Source organism: Dipodomys merriami, unplaced genomic scaffold (genome assembly GCF_024711535.1).
Source record: "Dipodomys merriami isolate MVZ:Mamm:240054 unplaced genomic scaffold, mDipMer1.0.p SCAF_4, whole genome shotgun sequence".
NCBI lineage: Eukaryota > Metazoa > Chordata > Mammalia > Rodentia > Heteromyidae > Dipodomys > Dipodomys merriami.
This window is the reverse complement of record NW_027205603.1, coordinates 58,220,171-58,246,601: the sequence shown is the minus strand read 5'-3', so window position 1 is coordinate 58,246,601 and position 26,431 is coordinate 58,220,171. Positions and strand designations below refer to the sequence as shown.

The following is a 26,431-nucleotide window of genomic DNA, read 5'->3' as shown; positions in this document are numbered from 1 at the left end:
TTAAGTTTGATTTTCTTTTTAAGGAGGCAGGGGAATTTGTAATCTATTTTGTTTCAGATACATGATTCAACACAAAGGAAAATGTGTAATGTGAAATTCTTATTTAAGGTCACCTATTTCCTTACAATTTCTGGAGAGCCTTCTTACTGAATGAAGTCCAGTGAACATGATAGCAAAAGTGATTTCCCCCCTTCCATTCCATGTTTAGTCCCATGGAAAAACCTTAGCAAAACTGCATGTATATGAAATCTGCTGTTTGTTAATGTCTTTCATCTTTTCTTCAGAAACACTGCTGCCCCCCTAAAACTTAGATATAGAAGTAGAAGAATAAAATAAGGAATGAATATATTTTAGAACTCCACAGAACATTAGACCTCTGAATTTAAAATCAGTGTCTTTCTCCTGCTCATCACCTAGAGTCATCAGGCTAAGAGTAGGTCATGGCTATTCTGACAATGAGCAAACAATTCCACAGGACCCCTGTTGTGCCAAGTAAGTAGTGGTATGACAGGGCCAAGTCCTGGTATTCTGAGGCAGGAAGGAGGGGCCTGTGCCAGAGGAGCTGTTGAGATCAACAATAGGACTCACATGTAGAGAATAAAATTTGTATAGTGATCTTCAAGTTTCTCGTTAGGTGATGAGGTAGAAGGTCGAATGGGGTGCATAAAAAAGACAAAACCAGATTGATGCATTTAGTTTACAAAATTAACACATGATAATTTTGCAAAATAATGGGTTTCATTGGGACATTTTCATATTTATATGTATAGCTGTACATCTATCATTTTCATCCCATCATTATCTCTTGTCTCTCTTCTGAATCCTCCTGCAAATAAATCACCTTCTACTTTCAAATCTTTGAGGAACATGACTCAAACTTTTGAGAACCTCCATATTGATTTCTATGATGGCTGCACCAGTTTCTATTCCCAGCAGCAATGTGTGAGAGTTCACTTTCCCCCACATCCTTGCCAGAATTTGCTACTGTTTACCAGCTCATAGCCACTCTGATTGGGGTGAGATGGAATCCCAACATAGTTTGTGTTTTTGTTTTATTGAGACAGTTTCTCCATATAACTTAGACTGGTGTAGAGGTCATTATCAATGTATCTTAGTCTATCTCAAATACTGAAACTACAGATGTGTGCCAGCATGCTCAGTTCCTCAGTGTAAGTTTCAAATTTTGATCAGTCATTCATTTTTGCAATACTGGGATTTGAATTTAGGGCCATGTGCTCTCAGCACCTAAGGTAGGTGCTATAACATTTGAGCCACATCTCTAAGTCCCTCAGAACTGTTTTGACTCACATTTCCTTAATGGCTAAACATGTTGTGTCGCTACCGCCTCGGCCGGTAATGACGACGCGACACCGGACTCTTCTCTCCGCAGTTTATTCAGGACCTTTTAGTAATCTTCTGACCCCAACCCCGGGGAGAATTCCCCACAGCCTTAAATACCCGCTGGGTAGCCAACCCTGATACGCCACGTGGGAACCGCCAATAGGTTCAGGTGCACAGAAGCAAGCCAGATTCTTTGCCTTAGCCATATCAGGAGTTGTTTACCACGAGAGCACTCGCCATCGGGAAGGCGGAGGGCGGAAGCCGGCGCCATCTTCCAGGTGCGGCCTCTCGCAGCTCTCTACAATGTTGAACATTGTTTTATGTACTTATTGACTATTTGTCAGAACTGTCTGTTCAGTTAATTCTCTCACTTATTGATTGGATTGTTTGTTCTTTCAGTTCTTTATATATTCTGGATATTAATCCCTTGTCCAATGAATAGCTGGCAAGGTTTTTTTTTCCCAATTGTGTATGTTGTCCCTTGACTCTGATAATTGTTTCTTTTACTCTACAGAAGGTTTTTAATTGATGTAATCCCATTTGTCAATTCCTGCTATTATTTCCTGAGCTACTTCTTATTCAGAAAGTATTACCCATGCTTATATCTTCAGGTGTTTTCCACATGTTTTCCTGTAGTAGTTTCAAAGTTCCAGGATTCACATTATCATCTCAATCAGTTATGCTTAACTTTTTATGTAGGGATCTAGTTTCTCTCTTGTACATGTGCATATCTATCTTTCTAGCACTGCCAAATAGGCTGTCTTTTCTCCAATATATTTTCTTAGTACCTTTGTCTGGGATGAGTGCAAGGATTTCTGGATCCTTTATTCTGTTCAGTTAGTCTATATGTCTATCTTTGTGCTAGTACCATGTCTGGTTACTTTGAAATATAGTGTAACTGGAAGTCATGAATTGTGATACCCTCAGTATTTGTCTTTGTGTAAGATTGCTTTGGATATTGAGGGTCTCTTTTTGCTTCTAAATGAATTGTAAGATGTTTTGATTCAATTTCTATGAAGAAAACCAAGAGGATGTTAATGGAGTTGCATCAAACCTGTAGGTTAGGAATAGGTCTACTTCTAAATGCTTGGTGAAACTCAAATAAGTGAACAGCTGAGATATTTTTGTATTAGTATTTTCCCCATATAAAAACATCTTCATCAAGGGGAAAGAAACCTTACATGTACTTTTGTTACTTAGGAGATTTATTCTCTCATTCCACCTGTCATCTAAACTTTATAGCCGACTTTTTTTACACTTTCTTTTTCTTGAACGCTATCCTATTTTATTACAGTGTTACCAAGAATTATCAATGAACACTAGCTAATCATACCTTGTTAGATATTTCATAAAGAATTTTCAAAAGTGTTGCTTTCTTTTTCAAATAATTGACCTATTGAGGAGCTGAAGAACTGTGGCCTCCAATGGAGTAAGGTACAGATGAAGTTGCTGATTCAAACTAGGCTACCATTATCATTTTCCAGGCCTTATTTTTTACTGGGAAGTAAGCTCTAGCGAGAAAGTTAAGTAATAATCAGGTTATATAAATGCAGCCTTTGGGTACTTCTGTGCTTAGGATGTCTGACCTTAATAAAGATGAAATTAGGCTAAGTATTGAAGTGGTGAAATTATATTCAGAATAATGTCTTCTTGAAGGGAAACAGAATATCCATAGATTTTAAAAATAAAGCAAAGGTGGGTGGGATGTCACACACATGTAATCCTAGCATTGAGGAGGATGAGGCAGGTGGTTGATTAGTTGTAAACCAGAATGGGCTACTGAGAACTGAAAACTAAACATAAATGGATGGACAGATAGATAGATAGATAGATAGATAGATAGATAGATAGATAGATAGATAGATAGATAGATAGATAGATAGATAGATAGATAGATATTGCCACATTTTGGTTAGAAATTCTATTCTTCCAGAGTTTGAGTTACTTCAAAGGCAGGTTTATATAGCACAATGAAAAGTATTTACTTTTTCCCTATATGCTTTCAAAAGTTCAACAAGTAAAACTTTGACAATCTAGCTGTGTGTCAATGGTTCTCGGCTGTAACACTAGCTACTCAGAAGGCTGAGCTCTGAGAATCATGGTTCAAAGCCAGCTTGGGAAGGAAAGCCCATGGTACTCTTACCCACAATTAACTACTGCGAGCCAAAAGTAGTGTCAACTAGTAGATTCCCTGAGCACAGGGAAAGTACTCAGGCCCTGAGTTCAAGCCCCAAGACTGACACAATAAAAAGAAGAAGAAAGAAGTAGAGAGACAAACAACAACCAACTTGTTTTAATTATGCTCTAGACAAACAGCCTTTGGCATGGGTCATCTTTATATTTAGACACCAATGATGGGAACAACAGCGAGGCAGAACTCTTAGAGCCTTATTTCTAGGAGTCATAGGAGTAGTCAGTACTTTGCTGTGAAATATAGCTGTTCCTGAAGTGATGAACTTTGTATGTGACTAGCTCTCAAGAGTATGGGGATACAGGCTGGTGGGGTATAAAGACCTGAAAAAGGGGAGAAGGCAAATTTAAGACTTAACCCCTGCCTCTCAAGACATCACTGCCTCTGTTTTGTTGCTGTTGTTGGGGTTAGAAAAATGCTCTTTCTCTTCAAATACAATTGGGTCATGAAAGTAATAATACTGACCAGAAGGCTCATTTGAAGAAGAAGAGAAATTGCATATCCAGCCATTAGAACTCTGTAAGGATTCTTTCAGGGATAAATGTTGTTGATATCATTAAAATGGACAGGAAAAACCATCAGTTGGGCTGGTTGGGTACAAATTGATGTTTTTATATTGAAATGCTACAAGAGCTGCTCAGAGATGTTTGGAAGATACTTTAAAATTTCACTCAAAAAGTCTGCTGTAAGAAATAAATTGTTCAAAACAAAGAATAGAGATTGGTTGACTTGCATGCATATGATTTGGTGAGAGAAGCATTAACTCTCTGTGCTTTGATCTAAATAACTATGTGATTTAGCTGTACAGAATAATTATAACTGGAAACAATTGCCAAGTTTTCAAGCCAGAAAAGACCTCAGAAACCATCTAGTCCCAGTGGTTTTCAAACTTGATGTTAGAAACAGACTTTTTCCTTTAAAAATTAAATCTTAAGCACAACCCCGATTTTTGAAACAGATTAGAATAAGTGGGTTTCTTTGGCCCCTTGAATCTGGATTGGTCAGGGAAAACGTTTTTTGTTGCCTATAGAATCCTGTAAGCCCCTTCAGAAGGCTGAGTTTGAAAACCACTGATCTAGTCCAACCCTTTCATTTTACAGATGAGCAAACTGAGGTCCCAAGAGGTTAAGTCCAAGGTCATACAGCTAGTCGTGGAAGAGCCAGGACTAGGTCTCAGTTTTCTTGATTTCCAGTCCAGTGCTCTTTCCATTACACCTCACTGCCAGTAAGGTAGGTGCTGTGTTAGCATTGTGTTCATAGTTACTAATATAGTCTCCACTATTTTCCAATTGATTTATGCTGGTAAATATGCATTGAATGTCGAAATGTATTATTCAGAAATATATAGGATGTGAAAAATCCAGATTAGAATTACATAAGCATAGTCAGAGGATAAATCAATACCTATTATGCTTCCTTTTACTTTTAAAAATTATTTTAAAGCAATGCATTTAGGTAATGTCTGAGCTATACTGGGTGTTTTTGTCTGATACCAATGATCAATATGTATGGAGTCAGTATGTTTCAGACACATACTTAATGGGAACAGCATTGAGATTTCTGGATACCACTTTTGTGGGGACCATGCAGTGCTGTCATTTTCTAGTATTGGCCAATCTCCTATTTCTGGAACAGTGCTCATGGTGGCCATATGCTGCCTGTGTACTAAACTTTACAGATATCCCTCCATTCTTTAGGTGCGTATGCCTCTGTCTCTAACTTGTTTATCCTTCTCAGTCTGGTGTGAATGAATTGTTACTGGGACTCTACCCCCATAGAAATGAAGGACAGGCATAGTGAAATCCTGATAATCCCTGGTTATCTCCATCCAGATGTTCCTCTCTAGTATTATCATCAGACAAAAAAGTGCCAGGAGAGCAGAAGTGTTTTAACACCTCTATAACTATCATCTTAACAACTTCAACAAAGAAGGCTCATGGGAATCTGGAGCCATTGTGAATTGATAGGATTCTTAGGAGAGAATTTCCCTGCGAGAATGCTCCCACAGGTCTATGGATAAAGTGCTAGTTTGATGAGGATGGCCAGCTGCTGAGTGAAAACTTAGTTTGAGAACTGTAACTTCGGTTGAATTTGGAGATGATTTGTTTCTATCTCTATGTTGAAGAGTCTCTCAGCAATGAGATATACATTCAGCCAGGAAGTATTTTTTTTCTTTTAGCCCTACTTTTGAGAACCCAAGAGCTGAGATTAGTTATCAAGTCTTACGTATTGAATGCATTCCTCTAAAAACCAGGTTCAAAGATCCATGGACCTTAGGGTGAGGTGCGGTCAGGGTGCGCCCGTTCTGTTGTAAGACCTGGTGACCCCACACAGGATGTGCAAACTCTCTAGGTATGTGTTTTCTCAATATTAGGGTAAAGGCAATGACGTAGGTCTTCCTTCTCATCCCAGCAATCTGGACAACTGGTGATTGGATACGTTAGTGACTCAAGATATAATTGGGGACATCTTGCTCACTTGGATTATGGTATTCCAATGGAACTGTGGACAATAATGGAAATGCGTTGTGTTTTTTTCATCCACTCTGTAGCCTCTAAAAGCCATGAGTGGTTCTTGAGTACCTGCTACTAGGTAATTGGACTTAAGCTTTACTTAGTTATAATTAACTTGCATTTTAAACTGCTGCATGTGTTTATGGTAGTGGACAACATACTACTGACCTGTTCTCTCACATGAACATCAGATGCCAGGTGGAATAGGTGTACCATATTTATCTAGAGAGTGGTGATGTTTTATGCTGATGAATCTTAATCCGATACAGTTGTTCTTAGGGCAACTTGTAGAAATCAAGTACTCTTCTTTGCGCGAAATAGATCTACAGAAGGCTATTGGGTAGCCTTATATTTGTAACTTATACACATGAGTTGCAACTGCAGTGTGCTTGCTAATTTGATGACAAGTGAAGCATTTTCTCCAGTGTCAGTCATGCAATCATTTTTGGCTTCAGCCTGGATTTCAGGGAATTCCCCCAGGTCTTCTGGGAAGCTGAGTTTTGAAAGTTTCTGGCCAATAAAGGAATGTTCTTTTGATATTACAAGCTCAAACATGGATATCTGAATGATGCTGGCTATTGAGTCCTTTGTAAAACAAATTTTCTTTTTTTTCTCTTCTCCCCTCAGAACCAAAGAAAATGGCTTTGACAGAGAGCCTTTGCACTCAGAACACCCAAGCAAGCGGCCATGCACTATTAGCCCAGGCCAGCGGTACAGTCCAAATAATGGCTTATCCTACCAGCCAAATGGCCTGCCTCACCCCACCCCACCTCCACCTCAGCATTACCGTTTGGACGATATGGCCATTGCCCACCACTACAGGGACTCCTATCGACACCCCAGCCACAGGGACCTCAGGGACAGAAACAGACCTATGGGTAAGATGAAGGATGTGTTCTTTTTATTAAGGATTGGATGTATGAAGACTTGAGTGATCATTTCTCAGCTGTATTTGAGATATAACATCTACTAGGGTTGAAAAATCTTTCTTCTTTCCTTATATTGTCTCCTTTATGAGAAAACTGGTAATGATATGCTGTCTTGCTCATAATTCTGTGTGTGTGTGTGTGTGTGTGTGTGTGTGTGTGTGTGTGTGTGTATGTGTGTGTTTGTATGTGTGCATGTTCCCGTGTGTGTCAATGCTGGGCTTGAACTTAGAGACTTGTGTTGTCGCTTGACTTTCTTATTTAAGGCTAATGCTCTACCATTTGAGCCACAGTTTCATTTCCAGCTTTTTGCTGGTTAACTAGAGATAAGAGTTTCTCTGATTTGTCTGCTCAGACTGGCTTTGAACCTCAATCCTCAAATATCATTTTCCAAAGTAGCTAGGATTACAGAATCACACAGCAATCACTTATATTATTAAAGGTAACAGGTTAACTCTTTTTGTGTGTGGAAGAGGACATCCAACTTAGTATAAAACTTTTAGTTGTAGAAATAAAGACAAATGGAATTTTAGCTTGAATTCTTTTCTTCATAGGAGGGATTTCATATGTACTTTACTTCCACAGATAAATTTTCTAAAACTCTTCTTTCATCAGATTTTTGGCTTGAAAGTTAACTTTTATATTTCAAGTTTCCATGATATTTCACATTTCAGGATTTGATATGAAAGGCTGTTTGTGACTTAATTTGACATGTGTTACTTCAGGAGTGTTTGCTTCTTTACTTGAAAATACCAGTGATTAACGTTAGTGTTGTCAAACAGCGGAATATAGAAGGAGTGAGTTTGGAAAATATATGTTTTATTTGCCTTTATCCATTACTTCATTGAATAAAATTATTGGAGGTAAAGCTTTTAAATAGACTTTGCTTTCGGAAAACAAGTGTCTCCCTTGAAATATCAGAGGAGAAACTGATGAGGTAAGTTTGACGTGTGATTAGTATCAGGTGGTTAGTAAGTGTACCGTTCTTCAGACACCTTCAATTCTTAATGCCCAGTCTGACTGAGAGCAATGGACAGACAGCCCACTTTCCTTTTCCCATCTCCTATGTCTCGTTCATCCACCAGCAGGCCTTCTTTTATTGCATAACTAGTTGTTGGCAAACTTCACTGACATGGGCGATTTGGTGGGCAGGATACTAGAACAAACAAAGGATGAAGTCCAAATGGAAAGCCAGAAAATGGAGCAGAGAATGCAAAACTCTGGGGAACGTAGCCAACCAGTCATCTACTGCTTGAATCATAGTGACAGATTTTTTTTTTCTTTCTAGGAAGGTAGATGGATATGCAGAAGTGTATGTGAGATTTCCAAGTAGGTTACTAACAAACAGGGACTGGCATCTGTAGGGTCTTTTTTTCTATTCCATACATAGCCCTCAACCAAATGTTTAAAAAAACATTGAGTCAGTGTTAGGGTGGGGGAGAGGGGAGATGATTGAGGCTTTGGTTGTGAGATAGAAAATTGTTACTTTTGGTTCTCTACAACGGTAGTTCTACATTTAAATAGTGTGTCAGACAAATGGCTAAGCATATAATTTGTGCTTTCTTAATAGGCAATCTGTCTAATGCTCTCCCAGGTACCATTTCTGAAGAGCTTTCAAAAGTGGTTGTGCTATTTCTTAGTCCAGATTGATATTTTGGCCTCAAAAATCAAATGTGATAACAACCTCCTTCTATGCATCTCACTTACCATTGATTTATGACTTAAAGCTAGAAAACCATGACTGCCCACTTTTAAGTAGCAGTGGAGCCATCCGTCCTGCGAGACCAGTTCAAGAGATCCCAGTTGTAGCTGTGAGGAAATGGCCTGCTTCTCAGGCTGCAAATACAGTCTCATGAAATATTAGGTACTATGCACTATAAAGTTATCAGCAAGGAAGTAATTACGCTTAGACACAATGATTATGTTTTCATCCAATAATGCAAAATGTGCTTTTATAAATTATATCTGTATTCATGGGTTTTATGTGATTTTTCTTCAAGCCATGTTCCTTACCTTTTAATTATATTAGCTTGTAAAACTAATAGCGCTAATCTCTATAAATATGTACAGCTATTTAGCCATCCCTAAAGTCTGGCAAGAGTTTAGAGGGTGTTAATTGTAAAATAAAATCTTGACATGTGTGTAACAAATTATGATGGTACATCAGGCTGCCATTTTGAGAATGTAAAAATTGTCGTAAAGGTATACTTTGTCTGGTATGATTTATAAGTGTCTATTCTGTGTAGGGACATATGCCCAGTAGAATCCTTTCATAAAACAACTTTGTAAGTAGCATTGGCTTATAACTAAGCTTAGAATTTCAGCCTACTTGGATAAATTCTTCTAAAAATCCAACTACAGTTGAAATTTAACATTAGTGCCAAATTTCTCACAAATGGAAAATATGTTCTTTAATGATTATGAGCTGTTTTTCCCACTATATCCCTCTGATGATATAAATATAAATAAAAGTTGTGTAGTGCTGAATATTTATATATGTGAAATAGAGAAAATAATGCATGTAAACTTTTTATTCACTTTATTGTTTCCTTCCAAAGGTTTTATCCTACCTTTGTCTTTGAGAGTTCAAAAGCTGTGAATGATTCCTATAACTCATAACCAAATACTTGGGATAAAACATTTTTAATGCTTTTACTTTCTGAAAAAAAAGAGATAAAGCTTAACATTGTTGCACAGTATGGACTCTAATTAGCCACAGTCATAATGTGGCTCATTAGTTATTTCAAGTGTTATATAAAGCATGTATAATTATTGAACCAGTCGCTGAATTCTGGTGAGATTTGAACTTGGGGCCTCTTGTTTACTTGCCTTGCCTTGTTCATGGCTGGTGCTCTACTGCTTGATCCACAGCTTTTTGCTGTTATTTCATGGACTTATCTTCCCCACCTGGCTTCAAAATATGATCCTCCAGATCTCAGCCTCTTCAGAAGACTAGGATTATAGATGTGAGCCATTAGTGTCTGGCAGAATTTTTGAAGCCTTTGATATGGCTATAGCTCTTGGTCTCTAAAGTAATATAAATATTTAGATGCCACTGTCTTGGACTTCCCTGTCATATTTTTATTCTTATCATTTCCTGGTTGTTTCAGTGATGACTAATTTTAACAGTACTGTTTTTTCCCTCTAAAACACAGGCAAGAAGTAAGTCAACAAAAATTACATATTTGCAAACATTTCAACATGAAACAGTCACAACAAACAGAGCAGAAACAAATATTACTTTCCCAATGTCTTTTCTATTATGCAAATTAGTAATACATATTTGCAGTTTTACTTTTTTGCCAATAGGTGGCATTGACAATGTTAAATTTTAAAATGTGTATTTGAGTGTGTTCTAATTGGACAGGAATGGTTCAAAGTGCTTTGTATTTATCAGGGTTCTTTTTGCCTGAGAAAGAGTTTTCATCAATTTGTTCACTTCTATTAGTTATAAATAAAACTTCTTTTGTGGTTAGCAGGATAGAGTCATGTGACATCTTTTTTTAATCCTCTAAAATAACTAAAAGACTAATAACCACTGAGACAGCACAAAAAGTGGATACGCTGTCTTATAACTTATTGGCATGTAATTCTTACATAATACTCTCAGAAAATCCCTGTCTAAAGGCCCATACTAAGCCCAATTTAATTAGCTGTTGAAGGTAGAAATGGAGGAATGGTTACCAAAAGAAAAGTGTGAGTCATTTAAAATGGAAAATAATGCCAGGAACCAAGGCTTTCTCTTCACAGTAAAATGTAAAGATATTTGCCCACAAGTCTGAAGAGACATCTTCTGACATCTAGTCATAGCCTTCTAGTCCATCATGGTCATGGTCATGGTATTCTGTTGAGCATTTCATGTAACTGCTTACATCCTTTCATACTGTTGCTAAGTGGTAAACATCACAGGTTACTTTTCTTCAGTACTATCACTGTGATTCTGAGGAGCATTGATACAGTCTTTAAATGAAGATTTCTAGTTTCTTGGCTTGACCCTATGATATGTCAAATTGTAACTAGTATGTTGATTTTCTTCATAAAGAATATCTCACACAGTTTTAATTTTTGTATTTTCATAAATTGAAAGCATGTAGGCAAATTTTATTTTATCCAAACTCTTTCTTCAATGGCCTGATTTTATCATTGAAATTTCTGCTGAAATTTGAAGTTTTTTTAATCTTGCTTGTTTTGGAAAATCATATCCCTGCTCATGTAACATTACTTATTCTGCCTTATATTTTTAATTCAGGACAGCCATATTTGAGACCACATACTGCTTGCTGGTGGCTTCTGTCATGAAGACTTTTTGTTTCTTGCTAGGGATTAAACCCCTGACTTTTGCACGTTCTAAATGTGTCATCTACTACTAAGCTACATTATTACTCTAAATACAAAAAAAAACCCAGTGCTGGTTTCTCATGTTTGCTAAGGATTGATTTCATTCTTTGTTTTGTTTTTTGAGGCAGAGTCTCATGATGTGTGGCAAGCTAACCTTGAACTCAAGGTCCTTCCTGCCTCCTTTTGAATGCTGAGATTACTCAGCACTCAAACTCAGACTATTAATATTTGCTTGCTTGCTTATTTATTTGTTTGCTTGTTGTTTATTTATTGTTTGTGCTGGTCTTTCTGAGGCTTGAACTCAAGGCCTGGGTGCTGTCCTGCTGTCTCTGGGCTTTCATGCTCAAGGCTACTTCCTGCTTTATCTAACACTGGAGCCACAGCTCCACTTTCAGTTTTTTGGTGATTAACTGGAGTTTAGAGTCTTACAGACTTTCCTTCTCAGACTACCTTTGAACCTTGTTCCTCAGATCTAAGCCTCTTGAGTAGCTAAGACTAAAGATGTGAACCACTCGTGCCTGGTATAATATATTTTTATTAATAATCAGGGATTGTTATATCGATAACTATCTCTAAACTTAGCATCACTTTACTCTATCCTTCCATATGTAAAATAAAGGATTCTAGCCCTATGATCTCTAAATTTCCTTCTAGAAGGTTCAAACGTTTCTTGTCTTCTAACCAAAAAACAATATATATGTTTTCAGCTTTGAATTTGCCTGTGTGGTTGTGGTTGTGTAACATGTTAGCGTATGGATGGTACACTGAGTGCTTTCAGGTGATGAAGCCTTCGTCTCTACATTTGCAGGGTTGCATGGCACGCGTCAAGAAGAAATGATCGATCACAGACTAACAGACAGAGAATGGGCAGAGGAGTGGAAACATCTTGATCATGTAAGATATCAGTAGTCACAGGCTAAAAGTCTTTTGAAAACATCTGACAAGAGAAAAGCTTGGAGATGCTTTGATATTTTTTCAATGTCCTGCTCTCCTTAAAAAAATAATTCTGACCTTGTGAAATAGAATATGGGACTGGATTTCCAAATTGGTTTGAAAACCTCTTAAGTGAAATATTTAGATCTTGGAGAAAGACAGATTAGCATGTTAGTACAGGGTCATTCGTTTATAGACTAATATACTCAGTATTTGGAAAGATAGACATAGTGGGTGTAATACTTTTAACGCAAAAAACACCTGTCTCTCTTGATTCACAATAATACTCTTACTTGATTGTCTCATTCTGCTGTATTTGTACACCTATTAGGTCTAATTTCAAATCTAACAGTTTAAAGGATCAGACCAAAGCCTTCAAGAAAAAAATATTGTGTTTTCTTTCACTATCCTCAAATAATTAGTTTCATTAGTCCTCAACTCCTCAACTTCTTTAACTCATGGTGATTGTTGTATTCTTTCTTCCCCCCATTTCCCACATAGCTGTTAAATTGCATCATGGACATGGTAGAAAAAACACGGCGATCTCTCACAGTCCTGAGGCGATGTCAGGAAGCAGACCGGGAGGAACTGAATTACTGGATCCGTCGCTACAGTGATGCTGAGGACTTGAAAAAAGGTGGCAGTAGTACCAGTAGCCATTCCAGACAACAGAGTCCCGTCAACCCAGACCCTGTTGCATTAGGTACCTTCTCTCTAGATGAGCATCTTCAATAGATATTTCTTACACTCTGGATCAACATTATTTTTTAACATGATTTATTTATTTACTTACTTATTTATTCATTTTTCAATGTTCTTACCTCCTGGCTACTCAGGAGGCTGAGATCTGAGGATTCCCCAATCCAGGAAGGAAAGTCCCTGAGTCTCTTATCTTCAAAACCACCAAAAACCAGAAATAGAGCTGTGGTTCAAGTTGTAGTGCTAACCTTGAGTAAAAAAGCCCAGAAACAAAAAAGCCCCAAGACTCTCTCTCTCTCTCATTCTTTCTCTCTTTCTCTTTCTCTCACACACACGCACACACACGCACACACACACACACACACACACACACACATACACACACACACACACACACACACACACACACACACACACACACACACACACACACACACACACACACACAAAAAGATACTGATACTCCGGGAATTTAAGAAGAGTGAACTTTCTTCCTATGCAGTTTATCTCAGGAAGGTGGCTGATGAAGAAATGGTCACTGAACTCAAACTCTTTTTGCAGATGAATGGACAGGGCTTATGGCAGAGGTTCAAGGCTGACAGTTGATGTACACTGTGTGTGCACCTCATGTGTGCTCCTTCATAGTATAACTGTTTGGACCCTGCCTGAAACCTGCAAACACACCAGCTCAGGGAATGTGCTTGGGGCTTCTGTGCACAATTTTATGTGCACACTTTTTTTGTTTTCTTTTTTCTTTTGGCAGTACTGGAGTTTGAGTATCTTTCAGGCACTCTGTCACTTGAACTATAAGCCAGCCTTTGTTGCTTTAGTTACTTTTTGGACAGGGTCTTACACGTTTCCCCAGGCTGGTCTCAGACTGCCATCATTTTACCTATACTTCCCACATAGCTGAGGCTATAGGCATAAGCCAGAAATAAAGGTTTCTATACTTCTGACAAACTATATAGAAGATTTTTTCCACAGTGCACACACATGCAGTGTATTCTTATTTATGTGCTGGTTCTGGGGCTGGTGATCTACCATTTGAGCCAAAAGTCCAGTCTAGCATTTTGCTTGATAAATTTGGAAATGTAATCTTTTAGATTTTTCTACCTGGGCTGGTTTCAAACTGTGGTTCTCCAGGTCTCAACCTCTTGAGGAACTAAGACTAAAACTGTAAGCCATGGACTCCTGGCAGTTTTCTAATTTTCATTTTGATATACAGTCTCTAAGATAGTCGATTTGTAGTTGCAGCTTATAAAAGAAAATAAAACACCCCAAACTTCAAACCCTCTCTAGACCAATGACCTAAAACCAATACAGTTTGCTTGTATGCCTTGGAAATTGAGATGAAACTTAGCTTTTTTCCAGTGATTTGATCTTAGATTTCTTAATCATGCTTTTATTAATCCTACTTATATGTAATGAGACTATTATTAAGTACTAGTATTGTAATTCTATTTCCTATTGATCTTTGGGGATTGTGAAGTTGCAAATAGGGTATAACTCCTCAGATATTGAAATACATCTTCAACTTGAAAATACTTTTTGCATGGCTTGCAAACTTCTACTAAATGGATAATAAGATTCCATTGTTTATATTGGTGGCATTCTTTGGATGAGTTGTCAGATTAAACTTGGTGGCAATGAATTGTGTGGATCCTAAGGCCTTTATCTTGTATGCTTAGCTTGGAACTGTCAGCCAATTCAGGTTAGAATACAGTTTTGCTACAAGACAAAACTAATGGATATTAAGCATATGACTTTGACAAGTAGTGGAAACATTCAGCTGATGAGCAAAAATTAAAAACTTGAAGTATACGATTTGTCTATTGGTCATATTATTTTTATTATTTGAAATATGCCTAGCTTATTGTTTGTTTGTTTTTTCTTTGTGGATTTCTGCTAATCCCTGAGTGTGGAATGTCCATTACCATAATAACTATTAAAATAAAGATTCTAGCCACTTAACTTACTCCACAGGCTTATTCTAAAGAATTTTTGTGTATATGTGCGTGCTGGTCCTAGAGCTTGAACTCAAGGCCTAGGCACTGTCCCTGAGGATTTTTAACTGTATGAGCCACAGTTCCACTTCTGGCTTTTTGGTAGTTCATTAGAGGTAGGAGTCTCACAGACTTTCCAGTCTGGGCTGGCTTCAAATCTCAATCCTCTTCTAATAATATAGATGTGTGCAACTGGCAATCAGCCTAAAGATTTTTAAAGACAAACAAGTATTTGTCAAATTGTGTTGGACAAGAAATAAAATCAGACTTAAATCATCTAAACAAAGCTATTTGGAGTAAAGTATAATAAACATCATGTTTTAATTTTCTTACTGTGAACAAAAAATGATTAATCGTGGCAAATTTGCCCAGGAAAAAACAAAGGGGGATATTTGTAACCACCCAATGTAGACAAAAATTGAAAGCCTTAAAGATAATTTATAGTTTGACTTTTCTCTGTGGTGCACCTCGAATCAACACTTACTTACTGATTGCTTCTCAAGCCAGGTTTTGTGTTGAGCAAGGAAAGATATTTCCTTGCTCATAGTTGAGCAAGGAAAGATATTCTGTATTGCTTCCTATACCTGAGAATCTATTGGAAGAGATGGGAAAGGGCATAACTAACGAGTTTTATGGGCACAAGACAGCCACTTCAGTGCGGTTAACAAACTGATATTGTTGCTATATCTGTTGCCCACTGCAAAAGCAAAGTTTCAGACATAGATTGGGTGTCCTCTATGAGTTGCTATTAAGGCAAAAGGCATTGGCTTTGGGCACAATCACTACAGTAATGCACACATTCATAGATCCTGATGATGCCAATATTTATTTTGTTCTCCAGAAGCAAGATGACTTCAGTTTTTGTGCTACATGAAACTCTTCTATAAGAGGCCACACATTATACTGCTTTAGTGTGACAAATTTGTATTCTCCGTAAAGCAGAGATATTTTGTCCTAGAGCTCTTATGTGCTATGTTCTTCAAAAATGACAAATACAACATCTCTTTGGACTATCAAAATGGTCATTTTTTTTGTGGATAGAAAAACCCAAGATTACTTATTAACTCTCATAACTGCCAAAAGCTATACAATTCTCAGGTCTTAGCAAAACATTTTGTTTGTGTATCCTTGCGGGTTGATTTTGAAATGTTTAATTTTCTGAAGCTAGGTACAGCTGTAATTAAGAAGACAGGTAGTTTGTAATCCTGGACCACAATTGTTTATATAAAGTACTTTCTAAGACTGCCTTTCAAGCTTTGGAATTGAATGCATCAATTGTATATAATGAAAGGATTAGAGATTACTGACTAATAAGTCTCTTTTACTTTTTTTCTGGTCTTGGACTATTCTAGACTTTTTCTATAATTCATTATGAGCCATCTTTCTATTTTTTACGTCTTTTCCTATGATTAGATAGGATTAAAATTATTTAATGCTTATGTTAAGGACATGGTGAGATATAAAGCTCTGAAATATGAATCCCATCTACTTTTCTTTTTCCTTTAGTGGTACTGAGGTTTTTATTCAAGGTTTAAATGGTGTTTAGTTGTTTCTGTACCATTTGTGCCACACCTCTGTGCCTGGTTTTTCCTCATTATTTTCTTTCTGTTATTTAAAATGGTATGTATGTATTTTAGATTTCTGCATGTATCTTATTTTTAAACTATTTACCCAATATGTGTGAAATAAGCATACTTTCCTATATCCCGTAGTATACATCTACTATTTCTGTTTAAAAAAAAACTTTGAAATGTTTGGTTTTAATTTAGACAACATCATTAAGAGAGCAAAACTGAGTGAGCTTTGTTTGTCAGACATTTTTCCATTTTCTGAACCTTGTGAACCAGTTCTTAGGACTGGTATCCCATGGGTTTGGCCATCCATCCTGACCATTGTCTCTAGTGGAGAACCTGACTTCAGTCTATGTCAGTGGAAGAATAAGTAGTTGGTGGCATTTCCAGAATGTGATCTTTTCAAAACTATTTATCTAATGGAGATTTGATGAATGAGATTAGTTTTATTTATCTTGCAAAGCAGTAGACAAATGTTAACAAAAGTAGAATATACTGTCAGTGGACACATTCTGTGTTCTCACTGCCATTGCTGATTATTTTCAAGATGTAGTCTCTCACACACTTATCTGTCCAGGATGGCCTCAAATCTCGATCCTGCCACTCTCAACCAACGAGGTATGAAAACAGGCATGAGCTACCCGCACCTAGCTCCCTGCCCTCTTTCTTAAATATATGAATACTGTGATGTGTAGAATAAGAGTTTGTGAAATTTACTTGGTATGTGTGTTTTGGTAAGGTTTTATCTTTAAAACTTTTTTCATCCATATCAATTAGTTGTAGGATGGGGTTTCATTTTCTGTACACAATGTCCATTTGTATACATAATACATCTTGGTTAGAGCCAACTCCTCCATCATCCTCCCTGCTCCCACCTCCCCCTTCTCACACCAGTCTCAGCAAGTTTCCTTATTCCATTTTCACACAGGCACATAAAAGTCACTGACTATATTCACCCTCCTTACCCCTCTTTGTACATCCACCCAATCCTGCTAGTACCTACACCAAGAGCAAACATGTTTCAAGGTCCCAATATTTATTTTTGCATTAGTGCATGTTAATTGTTCAAAGTGGTTTCACCATGGCATCTCACTTACGTTTATACCATAGTTTAGCCATATATGTGTGTATATACGTGCATACATATGCATGTTCTTGTGTTTACTTTCATGTTTATATTTTAAATCTAGAGAGAAAACATGTGGCTTTTATCTTTTGAGCCTAGCTTACTAAGTTTTAAATGATGGTTTCTAAATTGATTCTTGCATCTATTTCCTTGGAAGTGGCATACATTTATTCTTCTTTGTGGCACACCTATGTACACACACACACATATATATATGCCAATTTCTTGATCTATTTATCAGTTGTAGACCATAGTGTCTGAGTTGTTTCCATAGTTTGGCTTTGTGTATAGTGCTACAATGAACATGGGTATATATGTACCTCTACTATATCCTGACTTACATCCCATTGGAAAATGCCCAAGAATAGTATTGCTGGATTGTAGTATACGTTTTTAAATTTTCTGATGAACTTCAACACTGATTTCCATAGTGGTTGCACTGGTTTATAATCTCACCAACAGTATTTAAAGGTTCCTTTTTCCCCAGATCCTCACTAGCATTCATTGTTGTATTATTGATGATAGCCATTCTGACTAGAGTGAAATGAAATCTCAATATCATTTTGATTTGCAGTTCTTTTATGGCTAGAGATTCTATACATTTTTTTCATATCTTTATTGGCTATTTGTACTTCTTTTGAGAAGTATCTGTTTAGTTCATTTGTTCATTTATAAATCAAAGTGATTCATTGGGAATTTATTTTTTTGAGCTCCCTATAGACTTTTGTTGTTAACTCCTTGCTGACCAAGATTTTTTCCCTTCTATAAATTATCTGAAAGATTTTTCAACCTAGTGACAACATGCTTTCATGAGCAAGTGTTTTTATTTGGCTTTATATAATCCCATTTGCCAACGTGTGCCATTATTTGCTGAGCCACTGTTTAAGAAGTTTTTGTCTGTGCCAATAGGTTCTAGTATTTTGGTCTACTTTGAATTGATATTAGTATAGATAGTTAAGGGTACATTTTCAGCCTTCTACATGTGGATATCCAGTGATATCTAGTTTCCCATGAAGGGAATATTTTTTTCCAGCATATATTTAAAGGGATTTTTTTTCCAAGGCTTTTGGTGCACTGTTTCATCTCTACATCTTCTATTGGTTTGGGGATTTCTTTTTGTGCCAGTAGGTTCTAGCCCTTGTTCGAGAGAAATTTATCAGATATTTTTGGCTTGTTAGGTAGAAGGAAAATTGATAAAATACTTAGCAATTTAGAAGTTTGTTTTATCAGTTCATATATTTAAATTTGGACTAGTTGAAAAGTTACCTGATTATTCTATTAATGAATTATAGAATTTCTTCTTGCTACGCAAATCTGGAAGAGCTAACATTAAATTAAATGCCCAGATTTTGGACAGATAATGCGGATTTATATTTCTAATTTATCATTACATATGTTGTGTGACTTTTTGACATGACACATTCTTTCTGTACCCTTGTTCCTTTGTCTGTTAGATTAATATGGCTGTAATACACAATTTGTAGACATTTCTGTGAGTATTATGTGAGCTATGAAAAAGGCTGAGGGCTGGGGCTCAAATGGTATTACTGCCTACCTAAGCCCTTGTTCAAACCCCACTATGTCATCAATCAATCATGTGGGACAGTGCCTGACACATAGTAAGTACTATAATTATTTGTAATGTGCAATCACAGGAAGAACTTTAAAGAGCAGAACATATTTTAGGATATATTTTTATCTAGAAAAAGTTTTCAAGCAGATACTTTAGGTGGGTACTTATTAAACTGTCAGAAAAATATCTGTCTGTAATAAATCTAGGGTTATTTGTAGGACTCTAATCCATAATATGTGACTACTAAAATAGTAGTTATTTGTTGCTCAAAGAAGTGTTAATTCATTTCTCTACTAGCAGTTTATAAAAACTACAAATTCTTCAGATATCCCTGCAAAATTTGGAGCCTTGTACAGTTGTATTGATTCCTTTAAATTATATCATGAAGTTAATTCATGATCATTCAGCTGACTTTATCATGCAAAGGCCTCCTGTATTAAGAGGTCTGCTTTTTATTCAATAATATTAGGTTTAAAAAGACTTGATTAAATATCTCCATCTTTTGAAAAGGAGTTGGTACCTCTGAGGAAATTAACAATGCTTCTTGTTAAAGATGGTATTCCTCATGCACTTACTAGCTGCTGGGCTGGATGTGGGCTCTTGAGAAAACAGCATGGACATTTATGATCTTTGTAAAACAAAAGATAAAAATAAAAATAAGTAGCATCTGTAAAGATGACATCACTTAACCTTTCCTTTCTTTTCTTGGTGCTGCAATAGATATTATCATGTTCACAGTCTCATTCTGCCCACTACAAGGTGAACGCTATACCTAGGTCTTGCCAGGTTACTTGGGTTCCCCAAGGGCTTTCAGCTCAAGCCTTCGTGTATATTAATGGGGGCCCTTGGTATATCTCATTTCCAGTGGTCTCTATTCTGTCCTAAGTGTAGAACACCATTCCTGAATTTCATACACCATACATTGGTCTTTCTGATCTTTCACATTTCTTATGGCATTTCTCATCAATCTGACTTGTTCCATTCTCTTCATAGATTTAAAAAAAAAACTTAGTGAGTGTTTCCCTCCCACCCCAAAGCAGTTGGTGCCTCTAAGCAGGCTAGACTTAATTTAGAAGGACTTTACTAAAATGATGCCATCTTTTAGTAATTAGATTGCATATATAAGTAATATCACATTTAGCTAGATTTTGTGTATACTCTCCTGTCTCTCTTTCATTTAGAACATTTTTTCCCTTAAAGTGTGTTCTTTTTAAAACTTGGCTTATAGCAGTATACAGGGAGGATTTCATTGTATTTCCACATATTTCCACTCTACTACAACTATTCATTTTATGAAAACTAATATTTTATAGGTGGTCAAGAATTAATAGTTATAAATTAACTCCTTTACAATCTGAGCCTTAGAATCTCAATGTTTTGCACAGGTTTGTGTAAGTTACCCCATATTATAAAATAATAAAAGTCCTTGGAAAATTGTCTCTTGTCATATTGACCAACCTAATGATTATTCGATTTTTTTTTCTTTTCAGCTCAGCCTTGCTTATATAGATTCTGATATTGTTGCTGTTTAATCAGGAGAGATAGTAACTCTAGTAATCATTTGGGGTAGTATGAAGATAATAGTTCTAATATTCATTAGATAATAGTTTTAATATTCTCAGGAGTATACTTACTATTGATCACTCAGTTCGTATGTTTATCAAAGACATAGTAACTTAGAAATGGGGAGGATCTTACCAAATATGTACATATAATTATTTGCCTTTAGATGTGGCTATTTTGAAGAAAATATAGAAAGTAGATTAGCAGAATGCAAAGCATTTTGCATACCTGAGATGGGTATTTCTGTAGGCACCTAGGTCAGGTGGAATTTGGGTCTGTCTGGATATGGCAATGTGGTACTAAGAAGCTTAGGACTAAGGTAAAAAATTGCACAACTTTTAATGTGATATATGAATACCCATGAATTCTCCTGTATAGCATATGGATTGAAGAAAGCTGAGAGAGTGCCAAATGCTAAGGTTTGAGTCAAGTTTCAGGCTATAAAATTTTGAGTTCTTTGCTTCCAAGGACAAAGACAATGATTCGTTAAATATAGAAATAATTTCCATTCCCCAATAAGTTATATCTCAGGAGTTAAGAAATTACTTGGCATATACTGTCTAACCTAATAGTTTTCCTTTAGAATTTTGTGCAGTTTGGTTAAATGCTAGAAGATAAATGGAAGAAGGAAATAAGTTTGTAAGGAAATAAGTCTGCATCCGTTCTGATTGGACAGCTTACTAATGATGACAATAATAGTAGGGATAATACATAACAAGTAATATCTAATTACAATTTGGGGTGTACCTTGCCAATCATGGAGTAGGATGGGTCTCCTTTAATGTGAAAGCAGCACTCTTCCTCCAGTAGTAATGTCTAAACTTTGCAAAGGAGGCTCTGAAACCCAGAGGAGCCAATTTGCCATTAGGTTCTAGAATGAACTCTCCTCTCTTTATGCTTCCCAGGACTAGAAATTACTATAATTTATGTATGTACTTTGGATAAGTCAACACCTTTGGTTTCTTTTTTGAAAATTTAATGTTATTGTCAAGGTAATATACAGAGGGGTTATAGTTTCTTATCGAACTTGTTACCCCCTCCTTCATTTTTCTCCACTTTCCCTCTCCCCACTCCCAGATTGTATAGTTCATTTCCAACATACTCGCTTGTGAGTATCACTGTTGCATTGGTTTACCTTTTTTATTTATTTTATTTTATTTTTTTATTGTGAGAATACCGTACAGAGGAGTTACAATTACATGGGCAAGAAACGGGTACATTTCTTATCAAGCATTGTTGCCTCCTCTGTTTCCCCTTCCCAACCCTTCCCATACTCCCCCCTTTCCCCACCCAATCCTCCCCCCACACCACCCCACCAAAGTTGTAAAGTTCGTTTTTTGACATAACAACTTGTACATCTCATTGTTTCAATGTGCCCACCTGTATCCCTAGTTAAACGATTTGTTTTTTTTCCCTTCCCCTCCACAAATTATAACTTTTGTCCTTTGTTTCACGATTTTGTTGTTCCCCTTCCCTTCCCTTATTCAGATAAACATAGATACAATACCCAGGGTATCAAAATAAAATACGGTGACAACAGGAGATAAACCATAGGGGGAAAAAAAACACAAAAGAAGAAATCACCTAGTACATTAAAAACAACAGCAAAGAAAAACCTTTTGTTTCCATGTCTTGGAGTTCATTTCACTTAGCATCATCTTATATAGTTCATCTGTACATAGCTACTGAGCTATTCTGCTTATCTGCTAGGACTATCCTAGACATATACTAATTATTACAAATGAGGGAAACCGGGCTGGGAAGGTGGCTCAGTGGTAGAGTGCTTGCCTTGCATGCACGAGGCCCTGGGTTTGATTCCTCAGCACCACATAAGCAAAAGAAGAAAAAAGCCGGAAGTGTTGCTGTGGCTCAAGTGGTAGAGTGCTAGCCTTGAACTGAAGAGCTGAGGGACAGCGCCCAAGCCCATAGTTCAGGCCCCACGGCCGGAACCCCCCTACCCCCCCAAAAAAAAACAAATGAGGGAAACTTTGGAGTTTATTTTTCTCTGGGTCTGGCTTACTTCACTTAATATGGTTTTTCCAAGTCTTTCCATTTCCTCATGAATGGGGTGATGTCATTCTTTCTGATGGAAACATAGAATTCCATTTTATACATATATATAAAATATAATATATATATATATATATATATATATTTCTTCATCCATTCATCTACTGAAGGTCATCTGGGTTATTCCATATCTTAGCTATGGTGAATAATGCTGCGATAAGCATAGTTGTGCTGGTAGTTTTAGTATGGCCTTGTTTGTGGTCATTTGGGTAAATGCCCAGAAATGGGATTGCTGGGTCATAGGGGAGCTCTATGTTTAGTCTTGAGTTACTACACACTGCTTTCCAGAGTGCTGAACAAATTTGCACTCCCACCAACAGTGTAGTAACATTCCCTGTTGGGCTATTTATTGAGAGAATTTTTAATTGATCTTTTTTTTTTTTTTTTTAATCCTGCTAAGTGAAAATTCTTCTTTGGAGAAGGCAGTGTTTTGTTTTCTTTCCCCCCCCCCCCCCGCCCCCCCTGTCCTTAGGCATTAAAGATTTGTTCTTATCCAATTAAATAGGATTAAGTCAAAGTCTCTTATTCTTAAAAATTACCTTTAAAAGTTATTCTAAGAATTTTTTTTTCAGTCATGGGCTTGAACTCTGGGCCTGGGTGCTGTCCCTCAGCCCTTCAGCTCAAGGCAAGCACTCTGTCACTTGAGCCATATCTCCACTTCCTGTTTTCTGGTGGTTTATTAGAGAAAAGAAAGAATGTCATGGACTTTCCTGCCCAGGCTAGCTTTGAACCATGATCCTCAGATCTCAACCCCCGGAGTAGCGAGGATTACAACCACTGATGCCCAGCTTGCAAATTTCTTATTTTAGATTATTTTTAATTTTTTATTGTTGTAAAGTTGAAAATTTCTATTTTGCTGTAATGCCTGTGAAAATGTGAACTTGATTGTACTTAATTTCTTATGAAAATAGTTACAGAGGTATGAACCATAATCTTGATGAACCTAATTAAGTCATGTATGCACCAAAGAGTTTTTTTTGTATGTTTTGTTTTTGTTTCTTTTCTTGTCTGTCATGGGATCTGAACTCTGGGCCTGCGCGCTGTCCCTCAGCTCTTCAGCTCAAGGCTAGTGCTCTTGAGCTATAGTGCCACTTCTGGCTTTTTCTTACGTGGTGCTGAGGAATCGAACTCAAGGCCTCATGCATGCAAGGCAAGCGCTCTACCACTAAGCTGGAAATAGCTCACCAAATAGTTTTTTAATCTCATGTTCTTTAAGAATGAAAACTACTTGAGATGAAATATCTGGGGTTTTTTTTGTCATTGACTTTACAGAAATGACTGTGGACACAAGAATAGATGGATATTTCCAGACCATCTGATAATTAAGTAGTCATGTGATTATGATATAAACTTTAAAAAAAACCTGTTATATTTGGACTCATTTCAGACTTAAACTAAACATTGAAAATAGGATGGAGAATTTAGTCTTTATATATATATATATATATATATTTGTGTGTGTGTGTGTGTGTGAAAATACCATATAGAGGGGTTACAATTACATGGGCAAGGTAATGAGTACATTTCTTATCAAGCATTGTAGCCTCCTCCTTTGTTTCTCCTTCCCATCCCTTCCCATCTCTCCCCACTCATCCCCACCCACCCCCTTCTGGCCAAAATGGTAAAGTTCTTGATAAAATTGTAGTAAACTTTTCAGCATAACAGAGTTAAATCTAGTCCCATACAAAGATTTAGAGCATTCACAGCATTTACATGGAATGTCATATACAAAACTAAATTGATCGTGCTTTTTCTTTCTTTTTATTATTCTGTAGCTATTAAATAGCATTACAGTAAATCAGACTGAATTCTAAAGTAGTGTCTAAAACCTCTGCCTTTCTACTTGGCATTTCTTGAACATAGAGAAAATTCCATTGCTATTTTGGATTTTAACATGGGTTGAATAATTTTCTTATGGGCCCTACAAATCCAGCTGATTATTTTCTTCCTAAAAATGATTGAGCACATAGTTGCTTTTTTTTATTGAAAAGCTAACATGGAATAATGAAGATGTTATTTGGAAAGCTAGCATTCCTTTATCAACTTTAAAATTCCAAAGCATAATAAAAACAGCATTTCGAGTAGAGCTTCATTTCCTTTTCAGAAATGCACATTCCAGATTCTATTTGCTCAGCTGAATGTCTGGGTTTATTCTGATAGGTCTTTCTTACTTCCACCAACATCCAATCAGTATCATCAAATTTGTGTGAAAACGTTTAGTGTTCATTGAGATTTTTTCATAAGAAGTCATGTGTGAGAAATGGTATAGCCCTTGAGCTGGTCTGTGAAAAGGTGGAAAAACCGGAGTTCTGTTGAAATTACATTACCCTGACAACTGATATCTTTAACTACTAATTTGACTCTTCAAAGGAAAAGTACCAATACAGTTTATTTTCTTCAATAATAAAGAACATCTATATGTAAACTCTCACAATGAGAGAATGCTGGGAAGACTGTTCCCAAACATCCTATTATGTAATGTAGTAAAATTGCTGTGGATTTGAACATTTGAAAGATTTGGTCCTATGACCTTCTGTTTTCCTTGAGCTCTAATGACTGGCCTTGCTATTTTGTTTTCTCAGTGAAATGTCCAGCCTTTTAAAAGCTGCATTTTTGTATTGAAGCCAGGAGACAGGGCATTGCTTGTTTGGTTCTGTGTGAGGACCTGATCATGCTGATGTGTTCTTCCCTTCTCTCCACCCCTACCCATCCTTTTCATAGATGCGCATCGGGAATTCCTTCACAGGCCTGCATCTGGATATGTGCCAGAGGAGATCTGGAAGAAAGCTGGTAAGAATTGTTTAAAAACATGAGTTTCGTGCGCTGGCAGCTGTGTGCAGTTGTTAATGCAGTCATGTGAAGAATGACAAGGAAGGACTTTAGTACTAACAACAACAGCAAAAAACAAAACAAAAACCATAAAACAAAACAAAAACAACAATAGCACCCCCCTCATTAATATTCTCAAACCAAGCCTGATTAAAATGTGAAATAGTTTTAGCATCTGCTAGTGCCATTATAATTGAAAGGCTGGCAATATTTCCTTTATTACCCACCCCTCCTCCCCATCCTGTTTTTTTTTTTTTTTTTTTTTCTGGGGCTATAATGGTTTCAGGCTGAAATTTGGCATAGGAGACTTTTGCTTGCATGCAGTTTTTCTTTGATGAAAAAAAAAAGAAAAACAGTGTTTTATGAATTTAATTGCACACTTCCGTATTTTTCCTCTGCCTTCTTATTTTAAAAAATCATATTCAAATCCAGTTGACTTGTTAAGGAACTTCTTGAGGATATTTGTAGTTGCAATCAACTATTTTTGTTATTTAAATTGAAATGTTATTGTAAAGGTGATGTACAGAGGGGTTACAGTTACATAAATCAGGTAATGAGTACCTTTCTTTTTAAATAATATTATCCCCTCCCTAATTTTCTCCCACTTTCTCCCTCCCAATCCTCCTTCCACCCCAAGTTGTAAAGTTCGTTTCCAACAGAAGTCTAGTGAGTATCACTATTGATCAATTCCCCCTTTGTCCACCCTTTCTGTGACACCCCTTCCCTTCCCCAAATCAGATAAACTTATATATATA

General features: G+C 36.7%; 1 protein-coding gene across 1 annotated transcript in view; it reads left to right on the top strand.

The window, feature by feature from the left end:
* The window catches only part of Runx1t1 (RUNX1 partner transcriptional co-repressor 1), a 132,572-nt gene that overhangs the window by 87,526 nt on the left and 18,615 nt on the right, over positions 1 to 26,431 (top strand). Inside the window, 4 exon segments of the mRNA XM_069991046.1 lie at positions 6,673 to 6,923; positions 12,118 to 12,203; positions 12,744 to 12,945; positions 25,569 to 25,637. Of these exon segments, the coding sequence (XP_069847147.1) occupies positions 6,673 to 6,923; positions 12,118 to 12,203; positions 12,744 to 12,945; positions 25,569 to 25,637 (608 nt within the window).